This window comes from Epinephelus moara, chromosome 18 (assembly GCF_006386435.1).
Source record: "Epinephelus moara isolate mb chromosome 18, YSFRI_EMoa_1.0, whole genome shotgun sequence".
Lineage (NCBI taxonomy): Eukaryota > Metazoa > Chordata > Actinopteri > Perciformes > Serranidae > Epinephelus > Epinephelus moara.
Window position 1 is genome coordinate 14,002,444 of NC_065523.1, and position 18,210 is coordinate 14,020,653.

The following is an 18,210-nucleotide window of genomic DNA, read 5'->3' on the forward strand; positions in this document are numbered from 1 at the left end:
GCATTTTTTGCCTGTGTCTTGGGGGCTCTCATAGATGCTTGTTAAAGAAATGAGCTCCAGAGTGCACTGCAGGTCAGCCCTTCACCTTTAGGCATTACAGCAAGGGAGCACAGATTGTAACAACAACAGTAATGAAAAGCCTTACGCTGATGAATTCAAGAACTTGTCAATGTAGGATATGTTATCAACAGCATTAGAAAAAAACCTATGGCCTACGCATTCGGCAGTATATTGTCAGTACGAAAAATCTTAAATGTAAAGTCAGAGTGCCTTTTTCTTTTACCCTCCAATAGTTTTTATAATAGGGTTAATTTGAGTCGAGCTATTGGGCGATTGCCGTCTGAATAATACATTACAGAATAAATGTATAGATATTGATTTTTCTTGTCAGTGTTGTGTCTAAGGAGCTCCATCGCATTAAGATTGTTACTGTTTGTAAAATGTATTTGTCTCAAATGGTTTAGCAGAATAACAGCTTCCAGATGCTTCACATGTTAAGTAATAGTTCACATGGTGATGTGTTTCATTTTTCTGTTCTGAAACCATATAAAAGCCTGCGCAACAAAAAACCCATATGCTACAAAAGCACAAGGATTCTTTTATGAAACTGCTCTATGTAAACATAAAGAGACTGTGACTCCCCCGCAGCATTAATGTACTGAACGCAGCAAATCTTTTGAATACCCTGGGTAAAATATATTGTTTGTGTTTCTGATGTATTTTTGTTCCGAAAGAAAGTGGAACATTGAATCTGCAGTAGGTTTAGTAGAGTTATCTCTCGTTTATTTTCAGGAAGGTTACCTAGAAAGCTGCGTGCCTATTCAGAGGGAGAGGGAGGGGGTGAAGTAATCAATGTTCGGTTTCAGCTACGATGCTTAAACAGTACAGTATCATATCGATACAGCAGCAGCACTGAGGTACTTTCTGTTGCATTGCTGATGTGGAGCCATTTCCTCTCTTCTCCCGTGCATGCTTGAACTGTGGAATGTTGTGCTTTTGCCAGTTTATTGCTGTTTGACATTGAAATATTGGCATTCATGCTCTTATTGCTGTGTGTGAAAAAGGCTCAGACTCTTCGCTCTTTGGTCCATGTGCTTTCGTCTCAGCTGCCTATAAAACTTTGTGAAACTGAAAGCTTTTCATTATGGAGTGAATAGATAGAGCATGGTTTTGATTCCAGCTTTGTAAAAAAAAGGCTTATTCAGGGCTGTATATTCCACTTCATTTACACAGATGTAATGATACATCTTACATAGTAGCATGCATTGCAGAATCAATACTATCATACCATCACTTTGGCTCAAGTGAAGGGTTGTGCATGAAATCAATAGATCTGACTGTGTAGTCAAGGATGCAAAATCGGCAACAGTCTTTACAGAATAACTCAGACATACAGTACATTCTAATAGCCATGGTGTCATTAGTGATAGGATAATATTATTATTGAATACAAACATGGTGTACACAATGCTTCCAGGATTCAAAGCATCACTTTAGCTTCATCTGTCTGATTGGTATGTTTCTTTGTTTTCCTGCCTCCAGGTGTTTGCGTGTGAACCCTAAAGGTCTGGATGAGGAGAGTAAAGACTATCTGTCACTTTACTTGCTCTTAGTCAGCTGCCCAAAAAGTGAGGTGCGCGCCAAGTTTAAGTTTTCAATCCTCAATGCCAAGGGAGAGGAGACCAAAGCAATGGGTAAGTGTGACCAAAATCAGTTGATGCTGACCAGGGGTCTAATTTATAAGACAATGTGTAGGGTCCATAGTAAAAGTGTGAATGCGGACAAACTGTTTGTAAAACTGTGCGTATGCCTGCCTTTTATAAATCCTAAATCGACTTGGAATATTCCATACATGGATCAGCCTCATGTCCCGCCCTCAACACGCCCACATTCAACCATAAATGGTCAATTCTAAGCTACTCAAGAATGTTGATACATTGAAATTAACCTGCTGACCAATGGTTCTTTACAGTGAATCGTGGCAACAACTGATTGCCAGTGCAGTATGATGACTTCACACCGTGCAAAAATAACCACGACAATCGCTGGTATCCCCAACCCTGAGATATCATTTGAAGAAATTTGAAAGGCGAACACAATTTATTTATTTAAGTTTGTTAAGGCGAGCTTGGCCTGTGTTCAGAATTAAGATATATGTAATGATTGCGCAAGAGCTGTCACTGGCTTTATTCCCAGACATTGCTAATTTACACAATCCACATGTGCAGGTGGTGAAGATGTAGGCAAGGTCACTGGAGAAGGCAAAGTGTGTGTGGCAGCCACTGTCATGTCTCCAGTGACAGCACAGCCGTGTTCACTGCAGTGATTTTACACACAAAAACAATACGAAAACTTGTCATACTCGGTGATATATGCACAGTATTAGAAGGTATTATTGAAAACCATTGACGCTCTGTTATGCAGGTATTACATGCTATTTGATGTGTGCGTTTCAGCAGCTGTGGTGTGCTCCACAGCTGACCATGTTTGACAGCAGCGTACAGTCCGTCTCTCTCCTTTGTGCTCCACTTAAGAAAGTGGATCTTTAAGTGACGTGTGATGTGAAGTGTAATTTAAAGCGTGAAAGGCATCATTCTACGTATACTGATTTCTCTCCTGTTTATTTTCAACAATCTGGCTTCAGTTTACCACCTCACCATCTGCGTCGGCAATTTCCCCTTTCTCTACTATGTTCGTACAGACGGGTCAGAGTTTCCCTACAGGTACGCACATTCTCCTGTCTAGTTTGTTTTTCTAGATCACAACTTTTGAGTGGGAGATGCCGTACGCTGCTTTCAGGCCTCGTTTGTGCGTACGTTATAAATGAGACCCCAGCACTCTGGAACACGGGTCCTCATTTCTCGTGACTGTCAATCACTTCTATATTTTTCTTAACTTGGAAATAAGTTGGCATTAATAACTGAAAAACTATTCAGACTCGCATATAAGTCTATGTTCAGCAAAAAAACTGAGGATATCTCAAAGTTGGAGAGGTTCAAAATTAAAAACTCTGTCACACCTGTGTCTTTGGGGCACTGAAATTTGTAAATGCAGGAGGTGGGGAGTGTGTCTAATACTCCAAGTGTGTCTAATAATGTGAGGTATTGATAGCCATATGGGCTTGTGTAATCACTGCTGGTTGGATTCATTTCTAGTAAATATATAATTCAAAGTAGCGTGGGGCAATTTTGATTTTAATTAAAAAAGGCCCAACCTTTTTAGAAGTCTTCGTCCGCCTCTCTCCCTGTTGATGAATTGGAAATGAATGTGCCTCCAATTCCTGCTTTTTTTTAATTAGGTTATGTTATGGGGAGGAAAAAGCAAACTTGTGTGGAATTGAATTAGTGAGGGCCAGATGTGACCGCTTCCTGGTTATCAGGCTTTCTGGCTGCCTCCCTCTTTCCCAGTGCCCTGCAGCGTACTGTACAGGAAGCGTGGAGGAGGGAGGATGGGGCGAGTGGGAGGGAGGCAGAGGAGAGAAGAGGTGGGAGGCGGAAGTGTGTTTGAATCGGAGGCGTATGCGGTGAAACTGTGTACAACCCCCTGCGGTGCAGGTTGTGTAGAAAGGGAAATCATTTTTCCTGCTGAGAAACATTCCCCCATGTGAACTTGACACCCCCACCTCCGCGTGTGTAACTTTCGCTCCCTCATTTGCTCACTCAGACCTCTCTCTCTCTCAGCTCTCTTTCACATTCACAATGTCACTTTCTTTTTCTTTTATCCTTTTTTTATTCCACTTCTGCCCTGTAATGTTGCAATACCACCTCCTAACTCGCAGCAACAGGCTCACGAAAGCTGAACCTCACTGTGGTTATTGTCCTTAAAGCTTCCTCTCCTGGCTATCATACTGTATGCTGGTGGCTGTAAGGTATTGTGGAGAAGATTTGCCTGAGGTATAAGTAATAAACAGGCCTTTGAGGTGTGTGACTTCACTGCTTGGCCATTTCATGAGCACTGCTCTCTTAAATGACCCCAGAAAAGCCTGAATATGGGGAATACCGAGTGAAGTGAAGAGGATCTCATTTTCCTCTCCTCCTCTCTTTTTGTGTCTCAAGGGGCTTTCGCCTATAAATGGTGTGCTCTATGGTGCACACCCCATCCCATTCTTGCCATATGCCCTCCTCCAATCTTCCCACAATCCCCCTGGGGAGACCTGGGCCCTCCACTTCGCTCGCCCTGTCACAGGAGAAAATTACCCAACTGCCAGCATATTTGTGACAGCTTAGTGAGCACTCTGTCTAAGAATATGGCAGTAAAGATTGCTCTATCGGTTCTGGATCATTTAGAATCCAATTTAATCCAGGCCTCTAGCAAAAGAGGCCAAATAAAAACAAAGTGCCTTAATTAAGAAAGCTGGGTGGCTGTGGACTGTTTATGTGGCAGGTCACTGCTTGGCCTGCTTATACACTTTGTCCCTATGGGAACATTTCTAATACAATGCATACTGGGCCTCGTACTTTATGAGTACTTTAAACAGGAATAGTTAGGTAGAAGACTGAGTGGATAATCAGTAAAGACACAGATGTTTTGAAACTGTAGTGAGTACACTGTACTGAAATATAGCAGAGTAACATTGCTATCGAAGGCAAATGTCAGAATCCTGCAGATGGAAATTCTCAGTGCTGAGCTGAACAACTGAGGAGCTGAAGTCTGTGTTTGACGTGTCGGTTTGAATTTCTGTCTTTTGTAGCTCTTGGATGAGGCAATCGCTCGCTTACAAGCCAGGCTAATGCAAAAGCATTGGTCATACACTCATTGTTTAATTTTACCCAGACTCTCTGAGCAGATATAAATTTTGATTTGTGTTGACTGGCATGTGCATATTGAGAGTTGAGGCATCCCTGCAGTACTTTAAGGAGGAGGTTTAAAAACACAGTCCAACATTTGAAGGCTGTACTACGATGGCAGATTTTGACTGGAAAGCTTGACGTTATCTGATGAAACATCACATCGGCATCAGTCAGCCCTTGAGCCCCCACTAGAGAGTGTGTGTCTGTGTCTGGATCCTCTGATGGTCCCTACTTGCTAATGGAGATAGATTCAGGCAGCAGTGGTAGCCCACAAACCCCCCCTCCCCACACCGTACGCTCGTACTCTCGGCTTGGCCACATCATTTCTCTCCCTGGCTTAATGTGCTGGTTCGCTCCTCTGAGGCTGTTGGGTGGGTTGTAACTTGTCTCTTGACACCCCCCCTCCTCCCTCTCCTTTTGCCAGAGAAAACATCTGCCCCCCTGCAGACTCCTGTTCTGACAGCTCGGAGAGGAGAGATGGAAAGTTCTCATCCTCTGCCGCAAGCTGTTTTGTATTCAAATAGTCTCCTTGTTAAGTCTCCCCTACAGACAATGGTTTTGTTGTTTTGTAGCCAAAGGCTAAGTGAGCTTATGTGTGTATGAGTTGGCCGGAGAGTCTAGTTACAGCAGGTTTTTGCTGTGGGCTGCTTCTATATTTTGTAGCTGGAGATTCAGTGTGTTTTTTCCTCTCTTGGTTTCAGTTAATTGAAGCTCTGTGTGTGAGCTTGTCAGAGTCTGTTGCCCTCAGTGACTGATGGAGGTGATCAGGCATTCTGTGTGGGTGAGTGGAGCATGGCTAATAGAGTTGAAGCTATTGGTCAGTCTTTACATAATCAGATGGTATTGACATTGGTGGAAAGGATGTCAATAGACATGTTTGTGCTGACACCAGTTTATAGAGCTCAATCTTCAATAGAGATTAGATTTTCTTCCTGGAAAGACTGTGTGTCATGTTTATATGTTTTTCTGTCTGGTTTATGCAATATGAATCGATGTGTGGAGAGAATAAAGTTTTATATTAGCTTTTTAAACTCTGTTACTGGTCAGATAAATACACAGTTGTATAGACTTGTCAGGTAATGGCTTTGCTAATTGCCCTTTCACGTCGATATGTTTTGAAAGATTGGGGAATGGATGTTAGCGTGGTTGTGAGTGGTGGTTAGTGTAGGGATTTTGCTTAAGTTGAATGTGTGAAAAGAGAAGGCCAAAAGAGTGACAGACAGGAAGAGAGATGTTGACTCTGGCTGCTGTGTCGGCTGTTATTTTTCTACATGCCAGCCCGTCTTCTGGCGACCTTCTCGTTCTGTGTGCCAACCATGCCCCTGGGCCCTCCGCCTGAATATGGATGCCCCGCTCACTTAAACACCATGGCGTCGCTCCCGCTCTCCTTGTCTTCTCCCTGTCTGCAGCTCAGACCTCGTTTTTCTCACCTTTCCCGTCACCTTCAGTCTTTTTTTTTTGGCAGGGTGAGAAACTTCACTCCTCAATGCCGGGGAACTATCAAACTTGAAAATCATATCTGTTGTTATTGAGTGGTATCTATATATATTGTAACTGTGATTTTTCACGCAAGTTCCATCATAATTATGATGTGTGTTTGACAAAGAACACAGTCTCCTGTCTACGCTTTTTAATCTGTCGGTTTTTTTCATACTCTCACATCTCAGTTGTGCCGACCCCCTCCACCACTGTCCAGATTTTTTGGTATTCTGGCAGAGTGGTTGTACTCCTGCCACCTTGGCCGGCTCACTGAAAGAGCAAGCGCCAGCGATCTGACCTGCAGTTGATTCTCTGCCAGTGCAGGTTTCTGATGCCCCACTAGAAATGGCAGCATGGCGTTAGCTGAGCTCAGCACACACTCACACACACACCCTCATCATTGATTCCTATATACATGTGCACATTCACACATACGCACACACAGAAGCACCTCGCTGTCACGGGTAAGCACTGAAGAAGTCACACCTCTCTCTCCCTCCCCCACTAGTCTGCTGGAGCTTCTTTCAGCATTCCCTCTCACCTTTCCTCACCTCTTCCTCATGGCTGCCCCCCCAATCTCACTCTCCTGCCAACCCCTCTCCTCACACCCGAGTTAGGCTTTAGATACTGCCACTGGGGAAGTCCTCACTCATCACTGCGAGTCTTGTTTTCATACCCAAATAACACAACTTCACAAGGAGAGTCTGAGCCTTGGGACTTCATCTGGGTCTCACATGCTAGGTCTTATCAAACACGTTTAAAGGACATGAAAGAGTAGGTGAAAGTCAGCAGAGAAAGATTTTTTCTTCATACCCTTGAGAGGGATTCAGGTAGTATTTCTATTACTTAGTGTCTACCCAGCCACAAATAGTACAGTGCACCAAGGCCGCAAAAGTTTGACTCTCTTTTCAAACCTGCTCGTCTTTGGTTGAAAGATCTTTGGTCTATAAAACTCAGTCTTATTTTGGAAGCACTGACACCCATCCTCTGTTACACTCAGTGCCAGAACAATGAATAAAGTACAGTGCTGTGAAAAAGCAGAATGCAAGGATTTGTAATTTTTGTACTTGCATGCATGCTTATGCATGGGTGTGTGTGTTTGCATGGTGATTTCTGTCAGCGTCTTTGCGTACACAGTCCCCGGGGGCTAGGGATTACAGTGAAGGACCGCCTGCATGAGCAGTGGTGGGAATAACTGCATATGCACTGCACTCCTCCACCAATCCCCTCTTAGGCTGCCTGCTCCCTCAGATCCAAACAGGGGATTTGACACAGGATCTTACAGCAGCATTGACACTTCATCTTAGTGTTTCCCACTGTGATCTGTCAGCAGATCTCCTGTTGGGATCTCTACGCAAGAGCAGCCTGAAGAGATATCAGTTTGAACTGCTGGGGCTAAACACGTGTAGTCTGCACAAACTGCTGATGTATAAAGGTGAGAGGTGATGACCTCTGGGTGTGTGGGGACAGTATTGAGATTATAGCCTGTTTCAGTCAACTTTTAACAGGAATCTTTCACTATTCCCTGACCTTTAACCAGGCCTGAAGAAGACTGAAGGGTTTTCTTTATTATATTTCATCATCTGATATTAACACACGAATTCAATGTGTATGGATATAGGTTGTGTTCATCTGTAGCAGAAGTCTTAAATGTCATAAATGACAAACTGGAGGCTCTAAAATCTCCTGAATAAATGCCTTTGGCGTGATGAATAAATGACACAAAAATGCAAAATACTCACCTGCATTTAAACTGCGCTTTTTCGCGGTGTAAAATTTGCGTATAGTATGATAAAAGCAACAGTTTGAAAAATGTATTGATGTGCAAATCAGGGGTTTAACGAAACATCGATAGGGATAATGGATATCGATTCAGTGATGATTCAACAATCCTACATCATTGATGCAAAGTGAAAAAAATCTCTATATATCTTTAAGATACACCTTTATTTTGAAATTCCCATGGCACATCTGTGTCACCAATTCCATCCAAGCGGACATCGCTTCTAAATTCAAACAGTCCTAGCAGCCTAGCGCCAGGCACACAGTGCAATCAGCTAAGAAAAAGACAATGAGAATATTTACTGATATTGGTTATATCAAGGCTAAAACATTTATGCAGTGTCTTTTGGTGAGAATTCAGGCCGCTCAAGCAGGCACGGGATCGACACAGCTGTTTTCATTTTGTCTATTTTTCTTTTTTAGTTGCTCATTGCTCATCCTGTTTTCCATTTTAAAAGTCTCAGATAGTTGTTTAGTTCAAACTTCTAAGGATATGATAACATTTACATTAAAATAATCCTCGTGCATATTGAAATCAGACATCTCTTGCAAATCCCAGCCTGCTAGGCACCTCACTACCCTCTTAATACTTACATCCTCCTCCAGGAAATTCCTGTTGGGTTTGTGAGCTTTCTGATTTGATTCAAGTACAAATTGCTGATTTAGCTATGGTATGGAGACTGGGGACACATCACTATTACACTGTTCCAGTCTGGCCAAATGAGTATCGCAAAACCTCCTGCGGTGATTGAATCTTTAATAGTGAATTTGGTCCTGGATCGTGTTTCTCAACACAATTATCCAGATACATCATGTCTGTTAAAGAAAATACTTGACTTTTTATTATAAATGCTCCCCTAAGGGCACTTATATCCATCAGTTTCGTTGTATGTTCTATCATTGCTATGCTGATGATACACAACTTTACCTTTCTGTTATGCCCAGTGACCTTTTACATCACTTATTTACCACGTGTCTCACCTATTCTGCACAAGTGTCTTACCAAGGTAACTAAATGTCTCAAAATTTTCCCCAGTTAAATCACAGTAAAACTGAAATTCTGGTTTTTGCCCCAGATCAGGTCTCTAAAAACATATCCCCTATTTCTGATATCCCCTACTATTCCTCCAGCAGTTAGAAACGATGATCCACTCTTTTGTGTCCTCCCACTTAGACTACTGTAATGCTCTTCACTCCTGCCTAAGCCACGACGCTGTTTCATGGTTACAGTTAGTTCAAAAGTCTGCACCAAGACTACTCAGTAAGACCTCATATCACACTCACATCACCCCGGTTCTGATGTTGCTTCATTGGCTGCTGATCAATTTTAGGCTTGGTGTATCTCACTCAGGACTGCAAACATGAGGGGACTGTGCGTTTGCTGTCCTTGGCCCCAGGTTGTGGAGCGGTCTCCCTCAGGGGGTCAGATCAGCAAACTCTCTTGAAGGTTTTAAGTCACAGCCGAAGACCTATCTTTTTGCAGTGTTTTTGTACTTGAATCATGTACTCTGTTTTAAGCTGTGATGCTGCTAATTGTGTTGTAATGGTATTGTTGTGGTCATACGTTATTCTTTTAACCTCTTTCCTTTTGTACAGCACTTTGTAACTTAGGTTTCAAAAGGTGCTCGATAAATAAAATGTTACCATCATACTCACTTACGTGAATAGTGAATTGGTGTTCCTGCATTGTTTGATGCCATTTAAGCCTTTATAGGACAGTCTAGATAATAACAGACACAGACAGCCTTAAGTTATTACGCTCACCGTGTGGCGAGGAGTGTCTACACTGATAGGAATGGACAAAGACATCTCTATACTCAGAAAGGGTCTGAAGCTTGTCTCGGCTGAACACATTCAGAAATCCCAGAGCAGTGCCTGAGGAAGCATTTTCAACTCATTAACAAAATGGCGAGTGATGTAATTTCTCCAAAGAATGGTGTTACATCCCTCCAACAGAGCTCCAGTTACTTGCAGAATTTATGTGTGAGTGCCTCGCTTCCTTTCTATCAGCAATTAGCTTTAATTTGCTGTGATCTCTGCAGCAGTCATAGTCCATAGTCATTATCTTTTGACCTTGTATGTGAGCATTTGTGACTGTTAGGTGACTGTAGATAGCTGTGACCGCCCCCACAGTGTGACTATTGTACACACAAGAACTCCAGCACCTTTCCTGTGTCTTTGTAGTGCAACTGAGTGTAACAGAATCCTTCCTGCCACTGTCAGAGATAATTGGCACTCCATAAACACATGATAATTGGACTGCTTTGATCCCTGCAATTTCTCACTTCTTGGCCAAAGAGGCACAGCAGTTCTGTCTCATGTTTACCACTAGTCTTTATGTGGCAGCGAGAGGATACAGAGAGTGAAAGAGGGAGAGGGAGAGATTCTGTTTTCTTCTGAAGTGTTAAAAGCTCCCTGCAGGCAATACTTCCTGCACCCAGCCTCTTTCGCCATTGTTTCTCCGCTGCTTATGGCCATGATTCATAACAAACTTTCTCTTTCGCACACACATTCACACACGCAGGGCTTAATCACGTTGTGAAAGTCTCCCAAATAATCTTGTTTCTCCTTGTTTGTCCGTGTGTTTTCTTTTTCAGAGAGCCAGAGAGCGTATCGTTTTGTCCAGGGGAAGGACTGGGGTTTCAAAAAGTTCATTAGGAGGGACTTCCTGCTGGACGAGGCCAACGGTCTGCTGCCAGACGACAAGTTGACACTTTTCTGTGAGGTAAAGGTTGAGAAAGTTCACCTAAATTCAGGTTATGTGTTACACCGAGTTCACACTCTTCATTTTTAAGCTCAAAATCTTTCCCACACAAATTCACAGTACAGGCTGCACACTCAAAAGAGATAATCCTGATTATATTGCTAGATGGAAATTATTATTCATATTTCAACATTGCAGACAAACACAGGCTTCTGTGATTGACTTTTAAAACCAAAATTGTGATATTGGATCATACTGATGCTGAATCGTGTGCACACTTGGATTCCCCCAGAATATATAATTTTAATAGAATCTAAAAATACTGTTGAAATATCTTAATTCATTGTTTTTATTGGTGCTTTTGCCTCGGAGTGATCACAACTTCAATTCCTGTCTTCATCTTTTTATTCAACACTACAGCTCATTGTATGTCCCAGTTAGTGAATGATGTATGTTTTTATTGGTACTACATAGCCTCTGGGTTTAGGTCTCTCTCTCATCACTAACATGCGAGCTGATTGTCATTCAGCCGGCATGGTGGCTTGGCTCAGATTCCTCTGATCCGAAGTCGGCAGCTGCTCCTCATTGAAAATTCCCTTGTTGTTTTTCAGCTGTAACACAGGGGGCAGCAGAGGTCAACTGTCCTCTCTCTCTCTCGTTCCCCTCTGCTCCTCATAACGGAGCCAGGGAGCAGAGAAGAGGTTAAACTTTCTGGATATGTTAATGCCTTAGTTGTAATGCATGCACCCATAAATGTTTAAAAAGCATGGCAGTGGCTGTTTAAAACAATTCTAATTAACCCTGCGGGTATGGAGGAGAGCATGTCTTGAAGTTTTCCCTTTTTGTAGCGGAGCAATGTGCAAGTCTGTTTAAAGTGTTTCCAAACTGGGCTTATTGACAGAGGGGTAGGAGGGGCAGTGCTGCTTCTGCAGAGCCATGTGGGATAGGGGGGTAGAGTCGTGTCTGTGTGTGTTTGTGTGTGTGTGTGTGTGTGTAGGAGTATTTTATGCATATATTGTGTGTGTGTTTGTGCAGGCGTGTCTCGTTGGGACATAATTCTGAGGATGAGACTGTTTGCTGGAGAGAATGAGCTGCAGGAGAGAGGGATTAGTTACCTTGAAGAGTCCTCTCTCACTGAATGCATCCACTCTCCTGAAGGGGAGGAGGTGGGGTTGCTGGTTCAAGTCCTCCGTGGCTACTTCCTCCCCCGTAAATATCTGTTGCACTGTGGTAATTAGCCAGATCTGCTGATGAACAAGCAAGGCAAGGCAAAACCTGATTTATCTAACATATTCTACACACAAAGAAAAATCAATGTGGTTAAAGTAAAAGCTATGTACAACAGAAAAAGCAGAAATGGGAGTAGAAAGTAGATAAATAAAGGCGTCAGAGAACATTTTCTTTATGTTGTTTCAAAGATTTAAGAGTAGTCCCAGGTGCTGTACAAGTTTTCTATAGATGTGTGTTGCATAAAAACTTAGACTTTACCATTTTTTACCCGGGGAAACATTCAGCAGAACAGCCCCTGATGACCTGAGAGGTCACTGAGTTCGTATTTTTAAAGCAAGTCAGAGACTTGATATATAGACAGGCAGCGATTTTTTCTTCTTTTTCTAAAACATGTGTGTGTTAGAGAAAAAAAGGCACTCTGCTAGTGGGATGTTGTGTGCAGTAAACGATGAGATTGCCAATAGTGAGGCCTGGTAGCGTTTTCCACCAACACGTGGGCAGGACGGTTGGCGGAGTTAGGGTTTGGGTGGATGTTGGTAGGAAAGTGCATAACGGGTGTTTGAATCTCTTTTCCTGGTCTTTTTCCATGTGAAAGTGAAGCCCAGTGTTTACCGTCAGAGACCTGGCTCCGCTTTCGTCCAGATGGTCTCGTCCTGCATCTGAGAGAGCCCCATCGCCCCAGAGCCCAGCTCTCTCTCCCTCTTCTCTCTTCTCTCATCCACTTCCTCTTTTTCCCCTCCATCTTATCTCTCATTCAAACCCAATCTCCTCCTCCTCCTCTTTTCCCTTTTCCTTTCATCTCTGGCTGCCTCCCACTTTGAGCATCACAGTTTCTTACTTCCCCCCCCCCCCGCACTCTACCTTCCCCACTCCCTGGTGTCTCTTGTCTCCCCCCTCTGCTCAGCCTCCCTACTTTTCCTTCCTCTCTCTTTGCCCTCCTTCAGCTCTAGTCTTTCTTCCTCTTTTATTCTGTGTAGTAGAGTGTCAAAGAGGCAAAAAGGCTATGAGGAGAGGCCAGATCACTGTTGGAGGGGAATACTGGTTCAACCTTTCCTCCTGACCCTTGGTCCCTGTGCTTGGTTCATTTGCCTCCAGAGACATTAGTAATTCAAATTTGGCACAGGGAATCTGACTGTATGTCATGTTGGAGAGGGCCTGAACAACACCAGGCGCTGTTCTCTCACTTTTTGTCTTTCTCTTTGTCTCCATCTCTCTTTCTCTCTCCGTCCCTGCCAAAGCGCTGCAGACACCTGCAGGTATTTAATGAGGGGATAGCTCCCATTAAAGGTGCTGCGTTAGCTGTCAAAAGAGAGCAAGAGGGACTGAAAGGGAGATAAAGGAGGAAAGGAAGGAGGCATAGTGAGAAGAGTTTGAAGGAAAGGCCTTCTCTCAGGAAAAGTGGGCACACTGGGAGGCATGGAGCCACCGGTGGTGAGGAGCAGACAAAAGAGAAAAAATAAAAGATGATACAGGATGATAAAAAAACAAAAGACTAACATGGTTTGAATTGGATTTCACTTAGAGAGAATGTTTTCACGTGGATGAGACATGTTTTTACATTCTTTTCTCTTTCTTCCTCTAATGAGACGCAGAGGTAAAAGAGGTTAAATCTTCTCTCCTTCCCTGTCAGCAGCACAGGTAACCTCTTGCTATAAGGTCAGACCGTTGCTTTCTAACTGTTCATGCTATAGATAATGCAGATGAGTTTTTGGAGTGATTCCAGGCGCACATGCGGGGTCCTACGGCTCCTGGAAAATCTCGCCAACTTTGTGCTGTCGTGATTTGCCTGCAGGCAGAGTCATGTTGACTGACACTGTAAGGGTTACTACTCTGGAAGTCTGTTTTGACTGACTAAAGGGAAAAGAAGGGGTTGTTTTTGGAAGGGAGAAGTTTATGCTGAAACTTATCTGTCAGTCATGTTAAATTGGCTGCTGAGAAGTGGAGGAACACGCCGGTCCACCTTTAGTCAGCCAGAAGTGCAGTCGGAGAGCTACTCCTGCCGGACACATTTATTTCACAGAAGAGACCGTCTCTTCCTCCCCAGTCAGCTGTGGCAACATGGAGGATAAACCCTGACATGTTTCCGCCATGCAGACACAGCATAGTGTATCAGTTATTACTCCACTTCACTGATAGGCTACATATTTGTCTCAAGCGGCAACCCTCGAGGCTGAAAAATGGAGCCAGTGTGCTAGTGCCAAAAACTGCAGTTCATCGAATGACTACTTGAGCCTGGCTTCAAAAGTGAGTCAGTCCACATAGACCCCCGTGTTAAAATGCTCAACTTCACAGCATAAATAAACAGCTTTACAGCCTGGTACAAAAACAGATTTGCTCTTTATGGCCAATTTCAACATTCATGACAACTGTTCAGGGGTGAATTGTTTTATAACTCACCCGCTTACATTTTATTAAGGCCCAGAGTTACACATGACTGCAAGGCGTCACTGCACTGTATGAGTCAGATCCGCCCCTCGTTCATCCACAGCTCCAGCCTCTTGTCCGAGTATGGTCACTTCTGTTTCCAAAAAACCATGATGGCAATGGCTGAAATGCCAAAATCAAGGCTTCAAAATGGCAGTCCACAAACTAGTAGGTGATGTCATGGTAGCTACAGTATGTTCGTTATTATTTAGTCTATTTTCTGTCTTCAGTGGTGGAATGTAAATAAGTCCATTTATAAGTCCAAAAGTCCACTTGTGTATTTCCATTTTATGCAGCTTCTACTCCACTACTTTCAGAGGCAAGTATTGTAGTTTCCAGTCCATTACATTTGTCTGACAGCCTTAGGTACTTTTCAGATTACAATTTTTCATACCCTTCTTGTCTACAAGACAGTGACACCACAAACATAAAACGAACTTATAAAATATGATACATTGCAGTTCAAACTATCCAACAGTATATGAAAGAGTGCAAATTAACACAACCTTAAATATCTAGAGCAATAAAGTGCAGCAGTAGAGGCAGCGAAACACTGCTTCTTGGCTTGGCACTCTGCTTGTGATGCTCAGAGTGCCAGGAAGGGTACACTGGAAAAACTCAACCTCGTCCTTGTGAGCAGTCTCATATATGAGCAGTTTTAATCTAAAAGCCTCACATATAAAAGTAAAACACTGATCAGGGAACATTTTACTACACACTGAGTACTTTTTTTTTCTGTGGTACTTAAAGTCAATTTTTCTAATAATACTCACATACTTAGGGGGATTTATTGGCATATGGCGGTGAGGATTGCAGATTGCAACCAGATTAAACTTCCCCTGGTTAGAATTCCTTCAAATGGTCTTTGTTCAGGTGGTTTTACCAGGAGCATGATTATCAGCAGAGGTCTTTTCCTCTCCAAAACAAACAAACCAGGTGATTAAAACAGGTAAAAACACTGAATAAAGCAGTTTCATATTATATATAAGTTTCTCTGCTGCTGTTTGGCATGAGGGAAACAGGCAGCTCGCCCACCACATGCTAATGTGTGCTTTTACTCTGATAACTTGAGATCCAGACATTTACCAGGAGCTGAATTATCCGCAGAGGTTTTTTCCCTCTCCAAAACAAGCTGACCCTTTGAGTTAAACCTGTAAAAACACTGACTAAAGCAGTTTCACATTACAAATCTGTGTTTTTCTGTCGCTGCTCAGCACAGATGGGCTTCTAACTAAAATGCAAACAACCCTATCTTAAGCCAGTGTAAATTTGTCTGTTCTGGGCAACTGTAGAAACATGGCAGTGAATGAAGACCCAATCCCAGTGTAGATATAAACAGCTTATTCTAATGTAATGAAAACACAATTCCTATTTTTAGGTGATTATAAACTAAAGAAACACTAAAGTTTTTAATGCAGCACTTTAACTTGTCGTATTTTCCCAAGCATCTGTCTTCATATCAACTAGAGACAAACTGATATAATATATATATATATATATATATATGTATATGTATGTATATGTATATATATATATTGGTATTACCTACCTGTACATCAGGATCACCTGTTGTGGGTCACATCGCTGTCAGATCCAAAAGGTTCCTCCTTGATTCTTTTTTAATACTGATACATTGTTTTGCCAATATAGAATGATGTTGGCCTTTCATATATATTGGATTGATTTTACTTCTCCTTCCATTCAAGTTGCAGTCTCTTGTTAAGTTGACAACTACTGCATATTTGGCTGTTGTTTGATATACACATAGAAAGAGGGGAGATGAAGGGAGTTTTCTTTTTCAGGTTCAGCAAACATCACTGTGAAGTGCAACAGAGGGAGGAACAGAGGGCCAGATTTACAAAGGCTTTTGCGCTGTTTTTTCAGGCGCAGGTGTGACGCATTCTGCCCCACACACGTTTGCATGTTGTTTGTATAAGTATCTCCAGGGTGCACCTCTCTAGTAAGTGCATATTCATTCTAGAGAGGATCACACAGATTATAGGAGGTACATATTAAAGCTACATATGGTTACTTTTATGAAAATAACTTTTTGTCAGACTGCTGAAATTCTGAAAGGAATACATGAGACAAATAGAAAAAATCATGACCCTCCTCCTACTGCTTTTCATGGCATTTGCTAGAGTCTGCTCCCATGCACCGAAAACTACCAATCAGATCCGAGGAGTCTGTAACACATCTGTCAGTCATGTCAATCACTGCTCATAAACTGCGGTCAAACTCTCCAAATAAGGGAGCACTGATCAAATATGAATCAAGATTCTGTTACTGCATTGCCTATTTCTCTATCAAATGTTTTCAAAAGAATAGTTTAGTGTACTGTTTAGCTGTGAAATGAGAAAGATGTGACCAGGCTGCCATGTTGGAAACAATCTACTGAAGTACCAAGCACCACTCACCAGCCGGACCAAGTTTAAGCGCTGCCTAGTTTGACAATTTGAAAGCAGTTCAGGAGCAGTGAGTGAAACGACAGCTGCATTAGAGACTCCTCTGCTCTGATTGGTCATTTTCATTTACATGCATTAATGCCATTAGAAGCTCTATAAGGCAATAGAATAGGCAACGGTGTATGACATTTTTTTTTAACAGATTTTTCTGTTTCATTTAGTGCTGTATGGATATAGTGATAGTTTCTGAAGTTCGGTAATGTTTTTTTTAATAAAACCTACCAGCTGCAGGTTTAACCACATTCTCTGGAAATGTGAACACAGTTTTTGGCTACTAAAATCCAAAACCACACACCTACTGCCATGATATAACTCTGTTAGCTGCTTTTACCGAAAAGCTGATGGTCAAGTTGGTTCATGTGTCGGTTAGCTAGTTGCCTCAGTTAAAAATTGATTGGATACGTATATGTATGTGCTTCCCAATTTCAAGATGAGTCATAAAAATAATGTAACATTTAACAGGAAGAGAGTTAACAAGATTCAGATTCAGAATTACGTCTCTGCTTTTTGCAGATGATGTGGTTTGTTCATCTCATGGTGACCTCCAGCATGCACTGGGGTGGTTTGCAGCTGAGTATGAAGCAGTTGGGATGAGAGTCAGCACCTCCAAATCTGAGGCTATGGTTCTCTACTGGAAAAGTGGATTGCCCCCTCTGGGTTTGGACTAATTGCCTTGAGTGAGGGAGTTCAAGTATCTGGGGGTCTTGTTCACAAGTGAGGGTAGAATGGAGCATGAAATGGATCAGCGGTTTGGTGTGGCGTCTACAGTGATGTGGGCGCTGCGCCGGACTGTTGTGGTGAAGAGGGAGCTGAGCCAGAAGGCAAAGCTTTTGATTTACTGGTCCATCTATGTCTCAACCCTCACCTACAGTATGGTCATGAGTTCTGGGTAGTGACCGAAAGAATGAGATTGCAGATACAAGTGGCTGAAATGAGTTTCCTCCGTGGGATGGCTGGGCTCAGCTTTAGAGATAGGGTGAGGAGCTGGGATATCCGGAGGGAGCTCGGAATGCCCCTTGCGTCGAAAGGGGTGAGTCCCACGTCCTACTGGTAGGAGGCCCCAGAGTAGACCCAGAACACTCTGGAGGGATTACATTTCTCATCTGGCCATCTGGGCCTTGGATTCCTCAGGAGGAGCTGGAAAGTGTCGCTGGAGAAAGGGAAGTCTGGGGTGCTTTGCTTGACCTGCTGTCCCTGTGACACGGCCCCGGACAAGTGGATGAAAATGGATGGATTATCAGGAAGAGAAAAAGGAGGTATAAAAGTATAAAAAATGGCACATATTTACCAAGAGATGACTGAACAGTTGACATAAGGACAAAGGTTAAGAGCCAGC

At 42.8% G+C, this 18,210-nt stretch overlaps 1 protein-coding gene across 1 annotated transcript in view; it reads left to right on the forward strand.

The window, feature by feature from the left end:
• The window catches only part of spop (speckle type BTB/POZ protein), a 111,207-nt gene that overhangs the window by 53,722 nt on the left and 39,275 nt on the right, over positions 1–18,210 (forward strand). The window contains exons 5-6 of the mRNA XM_050068954.1: positions 1,543–1,694; positions 10,649–10,776. Of these exons, the coding sequence (XP_049924911.1) occupies positions 1,543–1,694; positions 10,649–10,776 (280 nt within the window). The remainder of the gene's footprint in view (positions 1–1,542; positions 1,695–10,648; positions 10,777–18,210) is intronic.